We start from the raw sequence: 18,211 nt of genomic DNA on the forward strand, positions 1-18,211 counted from the left end.
CATTTATTATGTATTTAGATGATCTTTCTCTATAAAACTGTATTATGCTGGTTTATTTTCCTTGTTAATCAGGCTTTTTCAAATATGGTATAATTCTGGGAATTAACTAATATTCTAAACAAATACTTTAGACCAAAATACTTGAAATATAATTTTTAAATTCATCACACAAGTAACCCAATGCGAACATTCTGCATACTTCCTAACTAGTTACGTTATTAATGGCCTAACATAAAACTAATTGGTAATTTTAAGTGAAAAATATTACAGGTGGCTGGGTATGCACTGCTGTGACAAATACAACGTGGCAAGTTCTCAGACAATAGCTGGTTTTTAACAGTTTGGATTTCTTTTAAAGCACATTTTCATATCATAAACAGCACTAATCCTTACAATTAGATCAAGATCTTTATTAGAATAATAAATACTGTTACTGCTAAGAGCAACTATTACAAAAAAAAACATACAACTGTTGAATATACTCTACTTTTAAATGTTTAATGGAATACTGCTGATGTTTTCAGCACAAAATTATCAGTATCATTTTGCTTTTCAGTATATAACAAGCAGAAAGGTCAACTGTATCTAACACTCACCTGCCAGCTGCTTAAAAAAACCCAACAGAAAATATGGACAGAGTGCCCTCAAGTTTTGGACAGGAACATTAGGAACCGAGAAAAATCTCGATGAAGGTTCACAGTTTAATCTGTTTGTTTATGCAAGCAAACATGCAATTTACTTTTATAATTACTTTACTAAAAGATATCACTTGCTTCCTTCCACACCAAAGTTTCTAAAGCTAATGTAGTTCATAAACCATAGTGTGAGATTTATGATGTTATACTGCAGAAACCTGTTTAGTCCCTGATTTACAATCCTGGCAATTGTATTCAACTCTGTCATCATAACTAATTACAGCTAACTGCAGATTACCATATTGCAAACTCTCAACTTTGTGAAAGAAATACGATGTTCTGCTAAAAAAGAAAAAGAATCAAACATCCTGAGGGCTAATGAACAAAAATGCACTATTCCATGTTGGACTGCAAACCTAAACTCTTCAAATTGGTGCCGTAAAACTTCAAATTGCTATTTGTTGGCAAGTTGTTTTAGCCTCAAGTACTTACATAGTAAATCACCATTACACTAATACCATACCTTTGGCCTGAAACATATTAATCTTGGTTAACAATAACTGACATTTACATTACCAATTAAATTCAGGCATTGTGGTGAATAAACATACATGCAAGAGCTTCAGGGAGAAAACTTACCAGCATCCTTTTCACTGAACAATTTTGAAGAAACATCGTCAATTCTTCTTATAATCTTGTAACAAACATTCAAATCCTAACTGATCTGTAAAATATTTGACTTGGAGTAAAATCTGCATTTGTTTCTTGGGTGCAGCTAACTGCACAACACATTTTGGTTATTTTTCAGGATAGCTATTTCTATATCTGCTCAAAGAAACTGTGACTTTTAAAACCTGAGTTCCTGGGAAGGAAAGAAAAATGAGACTTCTAAGTATTCTGAAGATCATGGCACCAAGATATGATGAATATATACCTGATCCTCCCAGGAGGAGGATAGACTTTTTCAGCCAATTTCTGTATTTACTATAATGTCTATATTTACTAAGCCCATAAATGTATGAATAATGATGGTTTTAAACAGGTAGGATGGTTTTGCTTTTGTTTATTGAGTGCCCCCTCAAACATTCAAGCAATCAGAAAAGTAGTACTTGCTGCACTGTCTGTATAACCTCAGCGGGAACACATATCCCTCTCCTTACACCCACACATAACTGCAGAGCAGCACACATTTGGACCAAGCATTTTATTCCAACTTTAGAGAGTTCTCTGACAGACCTCAAATGAATTCTGCAATGTATTATCTTAAATTTTTATATTTTGGAGAAAAATACTGTATGTAACATAGTACTGATATTTAGGTAGTATTGTTTATAACATAAGATAGCTCCAAAACAAGATACTGCAGTCTAACAGCATTAAGAGAAACAGAAGGAATTTCATATGTTGGGCTTTGTTTCAGGGTTTTTCTGTGTTTAGATTTAAGAAGTCGTCCACAAAGATTCTTCAGGTAAAAACCAATATACGAGTCCTGAGGAAAACAGGATAGGTCACATGTATCCCATATTGCTTTTTGTTTCCCATCTTTTCTTGGCTTCAAATCTGAAATAGAGCACAAAAGCCACAGTAGGAATCAAAAGCATATGTATTTCAGGTATTCAACCACACTATTCTTAACAACAACAAAAATAAAAACTTATTTTTAATACTGTAATAAAGACATGAAGGCAACTGCAGCCATATAACCAATACATTAATTGTGGAAAAGCCCCTGTACTTATGTCTGATACACTGCTAAAAAAACCCACAAAAAAAACCCAAAACCCAGCAAGGTTAAACTAAACAAATAAGATTAGCCCAAGCCCATTTCAACTAAGAAAACATTTAACTGACATTCTATTGTATACACTTAGTTCCAATGAAACCACAAATACTTAATTCCATACTCAAATGGCTTACCCCCAAGCAAGCTTCTTTTTCTTTCGAGCTTCTTGGGCAGCCTCTGCTTCTTGCTTGGCTTTTACAAAGTTGCGGCAAGCAGCAGCTTTGGCAATTTTCACACCAAGCTAAGACATGAAAAGGAACAAATGAAAACTGAATAGATGCAAATGGCTCATATGAAATTTAAGCCTCACAAATTAGTTGGTCTGATATTGTTTCTCAAAAGTCAATAGATAATAAAATATTAGGCTGATGCTGTACTATTAGATCAGATGAGCACAAATGTCTCTTGAGAGAAATACAAAGGAGTGGGATCCTGGGGCGAGCAATCCTTTTCACCAAATCATTTGTTTTCAAGAATAAAACCAAAGGGCAATAGCCCACTAGATCCTTTTGTTTGTCTGTTTTTTAAATATATAGACATACACATACACACATGCAGTCTTCATTAGTAAGACCACTCTGTGACCTCAGCTGTGCTAACAGAATAGTATCAGGTCTTACCAATATGAAAGCTGCCCAAAACCAGTTTTATACAGGAATGACTGTTACAACCACACATCTTCTAGTAGACATGTTTTAATCAGTCTGTCCAGAAAGTAAACAAGGCAGTGTCCTTACAGTTCATCCGACATAGTCTTCACGTTACTAGCTTTCAGACTATTAGTGTGATAATATGCATACATTTCAAATAAGGTCACAATAGGTTGCAGGTGAATACTTCACTTGCATAATGCAGATGAAAACATTACTTTCATAAACTTACACTGTGATAATTAAGTTCCCTTTAGTGAACATCAGTGAGGGAAGAAGTAATAACGCACAAAAGATGGAAGAAGGTATGTGAACTATGAACATATTGTTTTGCTTAAGCATCATTTGTAACTTGTTCACTGTAGTTACACTTTGTGATTACTGTCATGACTTGACATTATCTGCACCTAAATTAGGAATTATGGAAGAATTTGGTCTCAAAAGTTACTGCTTTTCTCCAAGACAAACAAGCAATGCATTCAGCCAAAACTACCACAAATTGCAACATGGACAAATAGATTTTCTTCCTATACACTCCAAAACCTATTGAAGTTAGCTAACCTGTTTCTGATTGGATATTCTCAATTTCCCAAAATGTCATCAACAAGAGAAGCATAGAAGATCCAAGTGAAAGAACATTCCTTAACATTTTCCTTAAAGTTCCATTATTAACAGCAATAATCTGCAGCATCTATACAGGCAATTCTTATTTACTCCAGGAGATCTTTTATCCAGTTAAGATAAAACTCAAGAATGCAGCTTCAGGTATAGATGCGCTGCCATCTTCTACAGCTCTCCCACCAAACACCTACCCTGTAGGTAGGTTGAAACCCTGATCATTTTGTTAACAAAGTAAAACAAGAGAGCATCACTACAAGCTATACCACCTTATATTTCAGGGTTCAAGAATCAAGACAATAGCCTTCCTGCAGAAGGCTTTGAGAGTCTACATGCATGTAGGCAGTAAGCACAACATCAGCTTGTCCTTTGAGACTCTAAAGACTGGCAACACAATCAGTTAAGAGGTAAGCATAATATTTTAAAAGGAAAATGTGCAAAGCAACGCAAAACAAGTTTTTCATCTACTATTTGCACGTGTTATTTATAAGGCCATAAATATGTAACTATGGAATCATCTTGATGCACAAAATTAATGTGACCAGATATTTCAAAACTTTTATATAGCTATATAATTTTTCATTATATAACGTTATATATAATCAGTAATTCAATGCCAATATCTTAACTGCCAAATCTCAAGTCAAAGACTTGAACATAACATTCTCTTATTTGCATTGTCACTTAATATTTAAGGGCAGCTACTAACTTTAATAAACTTACAGTATAAGAAAGCTTAAGATCACCCAAAATGTTTACTTGTTAATTGAAATAGGACTAATTATTAGCTTAAAAACAGAGCAATCCAATGGCTGAAGTCAGTCACTCAGCAGAACCGTGCCTTTATTTTTGAGCTGTATTTTGCCTCCTAACATACTTGAAAATTAACTCTTACTACGTGATGAATAACAGCATATCCTTAAAATATATTCTAATGGCTGATTGAACACTTACAAATATACACAAGTGAGGTCTACACAAGCACTGTAGAAAAATCTTTTGATCTGTATTTTTTGAAAGACAGAACGAGTTCTATCTTTGAAAAGTACAGAAAAAATGGGATAATAATATCCTCTGTAGTGTATGTGAAAGTAAAAGGAGAAACATTTTGCAGCATTAATGTTATCGTTTCTAGGCTACAGAGTCAAATTTTCAAGACATGAAAATAAATGTGTCACACATAAACAGACATAAACATTTTAGTAGGATTAAACATCATCTGCTCACACCCACACCCAGACATACATCCGCACACACCCCCCACCCCCAAAGAAATCCTTAAAAGCTTGGTCAATGGGTTTTACATTAAAAAAACATTTCAGGTCATCAGATAACTCAATAAAATACAATCTTAAAAGAAGTAAGAAAGCATGAATAAAAATATATACAACAATTTCTTGTGTAGTCAAAGTATCAGCATTTTCCATATAGAACATCCAATATTTTGCTGCATTTTAATTAAGGTGTCTAAACATTATCACAAAGAACTGCAAATTGGTCAGAGCACGCAGTAAGGAAAATTAAGCTCTAAAGGCTTTTTATCACCATATTTCAGGAACCAAGGGTGTAAAATGTTCTAATTTGGGATATATTAAAAGCCATAAAAGGTCTTTCAAAAAGATTAATGGTACTTTGCTTGGATTTAAGATAAGGGCTTTAGCTGGTTGGAAAAGCAGGGCCCTGGCTAGACCCTTGAGGCATTCATCTTTACAGCCACTTGGAAGATTTGTAAAAGCGTCTGCATAACCTCAAGCAAACGCACTGCGACATTTTTTTTTAAATTCCTTTCAATTTTACAGGTTTAAAGTGTGTAAATCATATTGGGTAGTAAAGCTGATATAATGGCTCATCCTTGTAACATAATATATATATTTCTAAGACAAACTTAAAAACAACTTCGTCTCTACAGGGCAAAGACCTTTCCATTTTGAAGTTGACCAATAATCATGCCAAGTGTCTTACTGTAGATATTTAATGCAGCATAAATGAAAATTCCTTTTCCGTTATTTTTCATAAATTTTCTACTCATCTGAAACTGTTACCTTGTAACAAATTTCTGAAGCTTTGCTTCTTTTTGAACAGTTTCAAGGCATTTATTTAAAAATACCAATTATCATACTTTAACTTTTTACGGAATAACAGGTCTCTATGAAAAATATTTATGCCATTCTCTTTTGTTCTTTAATTAAATGAAAACAGATGTTTTCTGAAGTAAAGCGGAACCATTACTGGAGTACTTAAAGTGTTAAGGTCTTTAATTTTTATATCAGTTTGGTCTACAATTCCTGATTGTCTTTACTCAAGCTCAACATTAATGTCAAGCAAGTTACCTAGGAGACGAAAGAGATCAAAGAGACAAAAAACCCTCAAATGTCTGATTAATCAAGCCTGCAAACAGCTTATTTCTTTTAGCCTGCATGCAAGTATGAAAATGAGATTCTGGGAGCCGTACATTGTGCAGATTTGTTCATTCTTATCAGAACAAAGCCAGCGGCAGCTTATTTCATGGATCATTGGCACTGTCATCAGTGCTACACAGAACGGGTGACAGCTCCTCATTTTGAGGCTTGAACAAAATTAGCAAAAAGTCGGCACAAATTAGCCTCTCATCTTTTTAGTAATATGACATTATTCATTTACTTTTTATCCAATTTTTAATTTTTTACTTGTCAGCTATCCCTTTCTAGTGTTTCTTGCACAGCATCATAAAACACTTTTAAAACAAGCAAAGAAATGGCTGAAGTTGAAATAGTAAGTAAAGTTCAGGCAGAAGAGTAAACATTTTTATTAAGGTGCAACAGAATCTACTGTAACTTCCAGAAAACTTCCTTGAAAATCAAAACATTTAACATGAAATATCATATAGCAAAGACTTTTCATTAAGATAGGACTGTTCAATGTAAGTGCTGAATGATACAAGTAATGAGACAGATTCAAGAACTGCTCCAGAAATATTTAGGTATAATATACAAAATGCTAAATGTACAGAAGCTCTAACAAAACATCTATATTCAAACAGGTCCTGAAATATCCTATGATCACACCAGAGAAGCCAAACATCCTTTTAATACAGTGTTACACTTTCTCATCAAATATGAATCTAGTTATTTCAGGCTTGCCTTTAGCAATGATTTTCTCCTTTTATGTTATGGAATGTTATCCATTGCTGACGTATATAAAATATATAAAGCAAACAAGAATACCGACTGGATTTTGCAGTGAAAATTGTCCCCTTTCAATGATGTGCTCAACTTCCACTGTAAAATACTTTGTAACACCTTTGTTGTATTTTTATGCTGTGTATTACAACATCAAATTATATTTGGATGACACAGTAATGGAGCAAGGACAGAAAACTGTTCTCATATTAAGCTCTTTGCTAGATTTAAACATTTAAATGCAAGTAACTTCTTCCATTCATGAGAAAACACAGCATTAAAAAATTAACTATAAGCTGTTAGATGCTTTACATAGCCCCCTTATAAGAAAGGCAGTTTTAAAAAAAAAGAACTGTAGTACTGTTTTCAGCAATTTCTTTATCTCTGTTCTTCTAAGTAAGAAAGCTTATTAACAAGCTTTGAACTTAAAATCACATTTACAATAATGTGCCATCAACAGTTTTATAAGCTAATTAGAAAAAAAGATTAATTAATGACTGGCTGCTAATAAAATGGCAATCATGAAGAAAGAAACCAAGGGTGCTAAGCTTCAACTACCACCAATTAAGAGCTAATTACAAACAAATTATATATGTGTTTTGCTGTGGGCTTTAATTTACTAAAATGGTTTTAATTAAAAGAGAAAACATGCTGATTAATTGAACTGCAGAAAAAATCTACAGTATAAACTGTGCTTTGTCTGTCTCTTTAATTAGACTTGTAACATCTGAAATCTTTTTTTAAGGTTTGTTAAGGAAAAGATATACATAATTAAGGGAGCGTAAGAAAGTAATTCTAGGTGATAACCCTGCCATGTTCCAAAGGTTAAAAGAAAACAACCTCAATGAAGAGAGATATTTGGAAGCACCTCTGCTAAGTTAGTGTCAGAAAGAAAATCCTTCAGAGATAAAAAAGAAACTTATTTTTTATTCCCTGGGTCCTTCAACGAACAAGGCTTCCAAGTTAATAGGTGTTTGATTACATTTCATATAAAAATCCATCGATGTCTTCAGATACCTAAAAGCACTATGATAAATTGTGGACATTGCCCAGAATTTAGAAATTTTTATCAATAGAAGAGCACCAAGCATCTGAAACTCTAATGTGTGCATGACCTCATGATCAGTCATATTGTACCCAGATTTTCAAATGGAAAACAGCTTCCAGAATGGTTCTCAACAGTTATGACATACAACATGCTCCTGTACTTCCCATTCTAAATTATATGACTAGTAGTTATTTACAGACAACAGATACTAATGTGATCATAAGAAAATGGTCATAACTGATCAACAAATTTTGAAGACAACAGCAGGAGTGATCTTGCTGTAATATGAGAATGATACCCCAGTGAACAGCCAATTAATTTTGCCAGTTATGATGTAGATCTTTCATTTCGGCTTGATTACAATAACACAGTTTCCCTATAAATTGCAGATTTTTAAAAATCTTTCACCAAAATGCCAGAAGCCACTAAGCTAAGCACTTAGAACAGTGCTGTCAAAAAGACACTGCTACTTAGAGACTGACAACAACTCCAGTAATTTAGCACACTAAATTACAAACTATTTTAAAAGTTCCTTTTGACAGGTAAGTCTAATATGGTCAAGATTATTTTATCATGTTACAGTCCTCAGGCTAATGCGCTCTTAGACAACGTGGCACCTACCTACCAGGCAGTTTACACAAAAACTACAAGCAAATGCAAAGTTTGAGGTTTAGCCAGATTAGCTCTCAGAATGCTAGAGCCATAAGAAATCTTCATTCTGCTTATTGAGACACTGCATGATGACTTGACTACAAAAGCAGTACGAAAAATTCTTTCTCTAAGTGAAAAAAAGCTTGGAAAACATTTTCAGGTTTATATATTTGGGGTAGGGAGGGAATCTTAAAATTATTTCATTCAATTAGAAAAAGAGCTTTTACAAGTATCACTCCAAATTGAAACTGATTTAAAGTGAAATTACCAGATATCTCCACATACCATCCTTACTCAAAAGGACAAACACCTCCAAATATGCAGTCACAGTGCTCCAATGTATCAATATTTATTATTCAAAAAAATTCAAGGCAGATTCCCAAACACAGTAGGAACAATTGAAGTGTATTATGCCAAAAAGGTTTCTGAAAAGCATTAGAAAAGTTGACATCATTTCAAGCCTCTGTTCCCAGCTACATTTTCAAGTACCTGCTACCATTAAATCTCAACTACCCTACCCCAGAGCATCATCAAGAAAACCATTTTACCTCAGTGCAGCTAAATGTCCATATAAACCTCATTCTCTTCAACTTTCATTCTAAGAGGTTCAGAATTTTTGGTGTAACTCCCACATTAATACTAACACTTCTATTGGCATCTCTCAAGTTAAACAAATCATTAAATACAGTGTTCAACAATAGTTTTAGGTATGCCATTCTGCAGTTGAAAAGCAGAACTTTAAAACGTGAAGGACTCTCTGCCAATGCTGAAAGCCTGGAATATTATAACAAAGACAGCAACTGGATTACAATACTAAACCTTAATTGTGCATATTATACCCTGCACACTGCAGTGAATTGCTAGTTATTTAACACTAAGTAGTACTATGTTTTAAGTACCAAAGAAATAATTCAGTCAGTGTATTTAAAAATACAGTGATTTAAGATTAAGCAGTATGACCCACCTGCACTGTGCTGATGCTCAACACAAACTTAGGAGTGCTGATCCGACATACTGTAACTGCACTGAGCTGCTCAAGCTAGATGGGGTTCTAGAGGTAGTCTAGCTAAAGAAGTACTTACTGATGGCCTAAATTATGCTATACATCATGCAGACATGCCCATATTATTTCAGGAAGAATTTCAGTCATATATAAAACACAATCAAGAATTTCAGGCTCTCTAGAACTCGGTGAAGAAGAACACCCCACAAGAGAACATACTGTGGGGATGGGCAAGGATGCTACAGTTGGAGACCCGCTACCCTGACAACTCCCAAACTAACTGCAAATCGCTTTTCTAGCCCACAAACTAGGATGACAACAGGAGGCAGGTGGTAATACTTTGTAGTGAGGTTTGCCAATAGATTAGACTGAGTATCATCATCACAAATATAACTCTTTATTAACAGAAATGCAACTGCCAATAAAAAAAGGGTAACACATTTTTACTAGTCTCAAAAGCTACATAAGAATTCACACATGCAGCCACTACTTAAGCAGAGCCTTGTGCATAAGGTACCCCAAGTTCCAACTCTCAGTCTAGAATCTTAAATGATATTAACAAGTTTTGTTTTAAAAAAAATCAGCATTTGTGCATTTTCAAAACAGGAGAAAGTAACAAATAATATACTGCCCCAAGCCTCATTTTAGGGCAGTACAGCAACATTTTCCATAAAGAACCTGCAACAAGTAACACATGGAAACGAAAAGACTCAAAGCCTTAAAGCAGTAGCATTTAGGCTGTTAGGATGTAAATTGAAGTGATCCACTCATAGCTGCTAGATTATGCATATTGCCTAAATCATCACCGATTTTAAAGGAATCTGATTTTAAAAAGCCTTTTCTCACTGTGTCATAATGATAGCATATTGACAGCATTATTTTGGCATTCCTTTGCTTTTTAGGACATGTTTTTACTGCCTATTCTCATCATCTGTTTATTTTTGGCTTCATTTTTCTAAATACTGAAGCTGCCCTATCAGTTTCACAGGCTTATAAATGTTATACATCAAAAATTAGTTTCACTTATTAAGGCAGGAAACAGCTTTAAGAACTCTGGGATCTGTGCCTCAAAGCAAAAGCTTTATCAGCAGGTTCCAGTCACTGCTTCTTGCAAAAGAAAATGGTGCCGATTAAACCCCCATACACCTGATTTCAAAAAGAACACCTACCCACTGAACATCTTTCACATGGCTGCAAGGAGAGCCGTACCCCAAACAGAAGGCAGCTGTTTCTCATATACTCCCTGCCCCCAACCCTGCAACACTGCTCAAGAAAAATGAAAACTATACATAAAAAGATGAAGTTGAGATAAAAGAACAATAATTCATCCACTTATTTCTCTAGACTTCAGAAGTGGCGTACTTCAATACAGTCATAGTATATAGTTCCATGCCTGACTTCCTCACAGTGTTGTGTTGCATTTGGAAGTTAGAGGGATACAGATAGCCACATCTTAGAAGGGAGTTAATTTTTAAAGTATTATGTTAAATCAGCTTTAAAAGGGACATTTCTTTAAATTGCAAAGAGAAGGAAAGTAGCAATGGAATCAATACTATACAATATAAAAGCAGTATTTTATTAATTGTACACAAAACTGATTTTTTTTATCAACCTCTTCCATAATCAAATCCTTTTATAAAGTTCTTCACTAAACCATAATTAGTCACCAACAGAATGATTTCCTTAAAAAGTATTTTAAAAGATCCACTAAAAACACCGCAGCTTCTTAAAATCAAATAAAAATGAATCTTGCAGTGGGTTATGCAGCACATCTTTAACAACTGTAGAGAACCCCAGTGAATTCACATGGATTCTGCCTCGACAGAACTCATGAGATCAAGCCAGAGTCATTTGAGTTTTCCTTCTTTCAACATACTATTTATTCAGATAAACCCACTTAACCAAAACCAAGTCAAAGCTGTGAATACTAATAATGTTTCAAGCATTTTGTTTTCAGAATTACAACATGCTAATATTTGAAAGTCAACAATTTGGAGCTAATGTTCCACAAATAATAATACATTGCTGTAGCACCTGGGATATGCTAGATGTTGTACAATCCTATGGCTACTGAAATCAGATAACAGTTTATCATAAATATTACAAAACCTTAAAACTTCCTACATTAATTTGTTTTTATAGTCAAACAATTTGCACTAGAACCTCAGTATGTTTTATTGATTATGATATTCTAACCACTTTAGAGTAGATGGGATAATGACATTTGTGAAGGAGAACAGCAAGTGTTTTTCACGTTGTACACATGAAAGGGGAACAGAACAGCATCACAGTGAGAAGCTGATCAGACTTCAGGAGGGCATTAGGACACACTCCTATCACTGTCAGCAGCTGTTACCTTTGCTGACTGAAGTTTTGTGATCACTGGTGAAAAGGCAGGTAAGGGTCTAGTCCTTAGAAACTGCCCCGAGTGACTAAATGTGAGTTTAATGATTGTGTAAGAACAGGCACTTGAGGAACAGGTAGTTTTACCTAACCTTAAGAGAATCTCAGGAACTGTATATCCCATTTCCAAAGCCATCTGCTTTTAAAACCATCACAGTATTTAATTATATTGCATTAAACAGATTTAAATCTGCAATTTTACATTAAAGATCAGCTTGAAAGCCTGTACTTTGTAAAATTTTAAATATTTGTATGAGAATGAGAAGTATTTGGAATTTGTCTGTCTTAATGCTTGCTAATACGTTTGAATTTTGTAGTATATACAGTAGAAAATTCCCATTCTGTGTAGAAGAGTATGCAAGATAGACAAATGAAAGCAAAAAATATGTAATTAATTTCTGATGATTTTAGAATATTTATAATTATATAAATCAGATCACTTAAAAATTTTAACTTCTCCACTCACAAATAGTACTTATCTAGTTATATTTTTATCTGTCTTCATAACTATTCAGACTTAAAACAGCAGCGGGCACAACAGCTTTCATGGATTTCAATTACATACTTCAGCTGCTACCACCTACCATACAGGCACCAATTTAACTATTTCTTACACGAAACTGCAGTTACCAGAGGTACCTGGTAGATTCCTCACCAGTTTAAGTATTCACTCAGCACCACACACAAATTTAAAGGGTCTACTTTTTGGGGCAAAGAGCAGCATAGCCTTCATAAAATTACTCATATACACCAACTAACAAGACATCTTGAAAAAAAAAAAAAAAAAAAAAGCTCACCTGGATTTTTTTTTTATATGCATTTATATACTAAAAATGATGACAAGGAGAAAAAAATCCATTCATTTTATAAATATCTTTTTAAGGCTACAGCAATGTTTCACATGCATCTACTCCTATTGTTCTTCAGAATTCTTCCAGCTATCAACTCCTGATCACATGAATAAACAGTAAAAAAGCACTGACACACAAGTCTGAGTACGCCTGTCCTTATTTGGGCATGTTCTAAACTTGCTAAATCTCTACCTTTCTTCAGGCCTCCCAAGCTTTATTGGGGAGGGAATTCAAAGACAAATCTGAGGCACAAGGAACTCACAGGAAGGGAACATCCTACTCTTGTTTTCTTGGCTTGAGACATGCAGGAAAATCAAAAGCTCAACAAAGATGAGTTGTTACTGACTCATCTGACTTGTGGAGTCGGCAGGAAGGCTTTAAAAACAAGGTTATTTGGGATCGTTCATAGCTGTATTCTCAATTCTTATACATAGCTTCAGCTGTCCAAGCATTATTAGATCAGCAACAAAATACTTCAGTGACTGACAGAAATCTGCTTAGGAAACAGGAAAGATGCCCCAAACTATCTTCAATGTTATTTTAGTTATTACACCTTTTGTACAGATATACAAAACTACATGTTTCCTAAGAGCTTTTGTTAATAGTCCACTTACCTCACGAATGGCTAATCTATCACTCAGCTCCTCAGCCTTATCAATGTCACCTTCAGCCACAGACTTCTCTATGCTAAGTTCAAGGCCAGACTATAGAAAAAGAAAAGCAAGTCTCTTTAGGACAAAGAGAAATAATACCTTTAAAGGGAGTATCTCCTTTCTAAAAATATTTATTTCACAAAATTATTTCTTTTAAGACACTGCATAAACCTGCAATTTTTATGTAACACAAATCACTTTGTCTATGTATTGTAATGGACAGTATAATTAAGAATTCACTGAAAGGCTGCCTGAGCACAAATCATTGCATTAGTTCCACCTTATGTGCAGGATAATACTGTAGGTTAAAAAAATTACACGGACTAGTTTATGCCTGTCACAATAAAATTTCATCTGAAGATCTGGCTTATCTCTTCCATCCCCGGAGCTTTCTAAACAAAATGTGAAATATATGTGTCAGGTAACATGAAGAATGGCAATTACCACTGTATCATTACAGTTCTAAGATCTTATCTTTATCCAAAAACTGAGTTCTGGCATGGTGCCATTCCACTGTGCTAATAAATTAAAAATTCTAGCAGTCTTATAGAAAACAATGAAAAAGCTTCAGAATTTAACCTCTGAAAATAAACAAGTTATGTTGATCATAAAGGTTAACAAGAAAATTTACAAATAATGTAACAATAAAAAGTAAATATTTACTGGAAGTTACAGTTTGAAACTTCTCAAAGAATACAGAAGGGTAGCACAGCAGTAGGTACTGACTTCACAAAAAACTCATAACAAAAGAATTTACAGCCTCACTGGTTTTAAATATTAGTGGTGCTAATGAAAACATATTTGACAGTTTCATAATGTACTCTTTCAAGATAAAGGCAAAAAAGCAAACAAAAAGAAACAGCAATCTGCAAATACTGCACTTGAATTATTCAGGTGGAAGTTGGGAAAAAATAAAATAAAATAAGGAGTACACAATTAGAAGTTGTGGCGATAGCCAATTATTAGATGTCTTTTTTGAAATTAATGAGACATACATTCCACTAGTGATAAAATCTCCAAACTTATATGGACAGCATCTGCATTTTAAGACTTTGGGCCTCATTCCAGATCTACCCTGATCAGTTTAATGACAACTAAATACCCACCAAAAGAACTCAGACAGAACCAACAGTGTCTCATGACCTGCATGCAGAAACTTACTTCAGGCAAATGAAAAAAAACACCTTTATCATAAAGGAGGCTAACTGAACACTTGACATCATAGAACTTACACGAGTCTTTACTAGAGAAGCAGAACAAACAGTGCTACGCTAGTCTCAATATAATGAGTTTCCTAACTTACCCATCATCTTGTATCAGTTATTCCAAATATGACTAGTTACACAATAATATTTATGAATAGAATGTATTATAAACCCAACAAAACTGTATGGCAGGTTTGGCCCTCTAACGCCTACAGCCACTAGTGTTCACTAAGGGACTTACTTGTACATTTTGAAGTTAAAACATGACTAAAAAAACCTCCCAAAAAAAGCCAAAACAACACATATGAAGTCTTGGTCTGTCCTGATAATAGAAAACAAAACTAGACAGGAAACAAGCACAGGTACTGTCTCAGAAGAAAGCACAGCAACTTTTCAATCCAAATACAGTTCATGTGATATCTAAAAAGAAATTAAAAATGTGTACTAGATTATCCTTCCTCACAGTGACTCAACCATTTACTCACTTTCAAACAGTCTCAGTTTTATTCTTATCTCAGTTAAGGCCGAGTTCTTTTACTGCCAAGTACAAGCTGACATGGCTTTTGCATCAACAGTCACCTTTTGTGGAGCCTTGCTATCCACAGGTGATTCAAATCTATCATTGATTCCAAAGTATTGTGTAAGTTCTTTCCATTTCTCCTCATTTGCCAACTGTTGACTACTAAAAGAAAAAAACAACACAAGTCATTAATACAACCAGATCCCTTTCCACAACTTGTAATATTCTTTCCAATACTAAAATAAATTTTTCCATTTGGTAGACATGCTCTTTACACCCATTCACATGTTTTAATGGAAGTGAAATTAAGTTATTCTTTCCCCTCTACAAGTGTAATGCCACAATTTTGAAAGCAAGTTTGTATGCAACTCCACGCAAAATATCATTAAGAGTAACATGAAGTCCATGTTAAGGTACATTAAATAATACATTTGTGTTCTTTTTAAAAAACAAGCAATAAACTCCATCAATCACTGGAATCAAATTCAGCCTGCCCTGACAGAGACACTGAACAACTTCAGAAGACTTTTCACATGATGTTCAAAGCTAGGCTTTGGCCACGCATGCGGTCAAATTTTTTTACAAGTTTTGGCTGATATTAAAACCAGACATCAAATAATCACATTGACCTGGTTATACCTCTTAGTCACTTCATCGTTCTTTTTCCGTTTTTCTATAAGAAAAAAGAAAAAAAAAATAAAAATTGAACATTACAGAGTAATACCCTACAGCACCCAATGAAGTTAACAGAACTCCAATCGATCACATTTCCTTTAAGACTGACACACTAGGAGTTTTACTCAATGATCATGTGGATTTAAACCACTTAGCTGTAAGACTTTTCATACGAAGTAACTCCTATCATATCTGTGAAGTTCTAAGCAGAGTCCACAAAAGTATGCTTTATAGAATTACTGAAATATACTTCGCCATTATAAACCAGTGCTAACTGAGTAAGTTCTACCTTCTTTCCAAAAAGAGGACAAATGTACTACTTGAACTTTAAGTAGCAATTTACAACCTAATTCTGCAAGTGGAAAACAACACTTTTCCACACAAGTGGAATGCAGTGAAAAAATAAAATCCTAGACAATAGCTAGAATACATATACCCAGGCATTCAATTCTTGGTGAAAAAAAAAACCAAAACAAAACCAACAAAAACCCCTACCAACCAGAAATTTCCATTTTCAATGTATTTGACACTACTTCCATTTTGAGAAAAGAAATTCTATAATTATATAAAAAACCTTTTCTGTGGCGCTTTCTTTTTCGGCTTTTATTTTCCTGATGTGCTTGGGTCCTCATTTCACGGTTTTTCTTCTGAAGCTCCAGAAATTTCTACAAGATTAAGAAGAGGCAAATCAGTATTTTAAATTTTCCTATTATTTTTTAAAAATGTCCATAACATGCTCAGTAACATCGTCTTTATTATCCACACTACATTGTTATATCTATTCCATTAACATTTATGCATTGAGAACACCCAGCTCTTGATGGTGTCAGACTGGAATGAGCTCTCATCTTTCATCACCTCTCTCTGACTTTCTGCCCTCCGTAAATCCCAGGACTATTCAAACCCGACAGTTTTCTCACGGGACATGACACTGAATACACTTAACATTGGTTGTGCACTCCTGAGCTATTCAATGTACCATTATTGTGTAGCTGGTAGTTTTTAATACAGGTATTACTGACAGCATCATCCCTGCACAGCAGGCTACCAGCACAGATCGTGGATGGAGGAGAATAACTAGTTTTTGCCAATTCTAATTTAGACTCAAAAGATTAAAGCAGATGGCTTTTTTTTTCAGTCCTTAAACGCAACAAGAAAGAGATTACAACCAACTACAAGTCTGAGTGCCTGCAACTAACCCCTACAGAAAGCAGAAGGGTACACCTCTACGTCACAGAAGCATCACCAGTACAATGGCTGATATACTTCAGAGTAAATCCGTATCAGTCAGAAAGCAGTTACAAAGAAGCTCAGAGCCCACACACTACCAAAGATGCAAGTCTTTAGGCAACTGTATAGTTACCCAAACATTTCCCTGCTGTGCTTTCAGTCACCACAGCACTAGGGGGAAAAAAAAGAGTTACACTCACTTCCTATCTAAATTCCTGTTCACCCTACTTGAAACAATCTAAGGTATATTACATGACTGTACTTTGATCATGTTTTATTTCATTTCACATTTGCATTTTAACATTCAACACTGAGTTATTTTAATTTAAAAATTAGCTGTTTGACTTTGAGTATGCTGCATTCCTGCTCTGGACGCTTGTAGACGTGTAACAATACTCACATTCCACATAGTTAAAGAAATCCCAGAAGGGCACGTTTGAGATTCGTTCTCTCCATCTGTCCCTGGTACCACAATGGGTTCACTGATGACATTACTTTCAGGTCCATTCTCTCGGAATTCAGAAAGCTGAACCCTTCCAGTATCTTCTTTTGCATCTTCCTTTGAAAAGGAACCATACGATTCATCTCCATCATCAGAACTTAAATCAACATCACTTTCATTCAGCCCCGGAGGTAACAGTCCACTCCACATCTTCCAGTTTAAACAAGCCCAAGGCACTTCAAGCCGCTGAGAAGATACCACAGTTATGTGAGTTTCGCCATTCTGGGACAAAAAACATAACTAAGCTGCAGAAGAGAGAAGCAGACATAGCAAAACACATCATCAGGAATACTTTAATTTATCTTGAGAGAAGTAATTACCATTAGATGTTTTAGACAAGCATATTATAAAGCTTCTAATACTCACAATTTCAGAGAGAAATAGATTTCAGTACACAGGTTGAAGCTATTATTTTTTTTCTTTGTTCTTTAAAGTTTTGTCACTTCGCAGTTGTTTACAGCTCCCTTCAGTTTAAGGGCGATGCTGCAGCCTCTCTCCCCGGGAAGCGGGGGAGCACGTCTTCCAGCCAACCCCCCCCTCGGCCATCCCTTCCCAGGGCGCCGCAACCGCCTCCCCTCGCCGCCTCCCGCCTGCCCGGCAAGGCCGCCACGGGCGAGCCCCTGCGG

The 18,211-nt window shown here is 34.9% G+C and overlaps 1 protein-coding gene across 1 annotated transcript; it reads right to left on the minus strand.

Moving 5' to 3' along the window:
- Positions 1–336: 336 nt before the first annotated feature.
- On the minus strand, positions 337–18,133 carry FAM204A (family with sequence similarity 204 member A). Its single transcript, XM_026851373.1, has 8 exons — positions 17,952–18,133; positions 17,484–17,830; positions 16,428–16,518; positions 15,818–15,851; positions 15,238–15,340; positions 13,415–13,504; positions 2,553–2,659; positions 337–2,195 (listed from the first exon to the last, which is right to left on the minus strand). The coding sequence occupies exons 2-8, from the start codon at positions 17,733–17,735 to the stop codon at positions 2,144–2,146; spliced, it is 729 nt and encodes a 242-aa protein (XP_026707174.1). The 5' UTR covers positions 17,736–17,830; positions 17,952–18,133; the 3' UTR covers positions 337–2,143.
- Between the last annotated feature and the right edge of the window lie 78 nt (positions 18,134–18,211).

The sequence above is a fragment of the Athene cunicularia genome (assembly GCF_003259725.1).
Source record: "Athene cunicularia isolate RWA chromosome 6 unlocalized genomic scaffold, athCun1 chr6_part1, whole genome shotgun sequence".
In the NCBI taxonomy this organism is placed as follows: domain Eukaryota; kingdom Metazoa; phylum Chordata; class Aves; order Strigiformes; family Strigidae; genus Athene; species Athene cunicularia.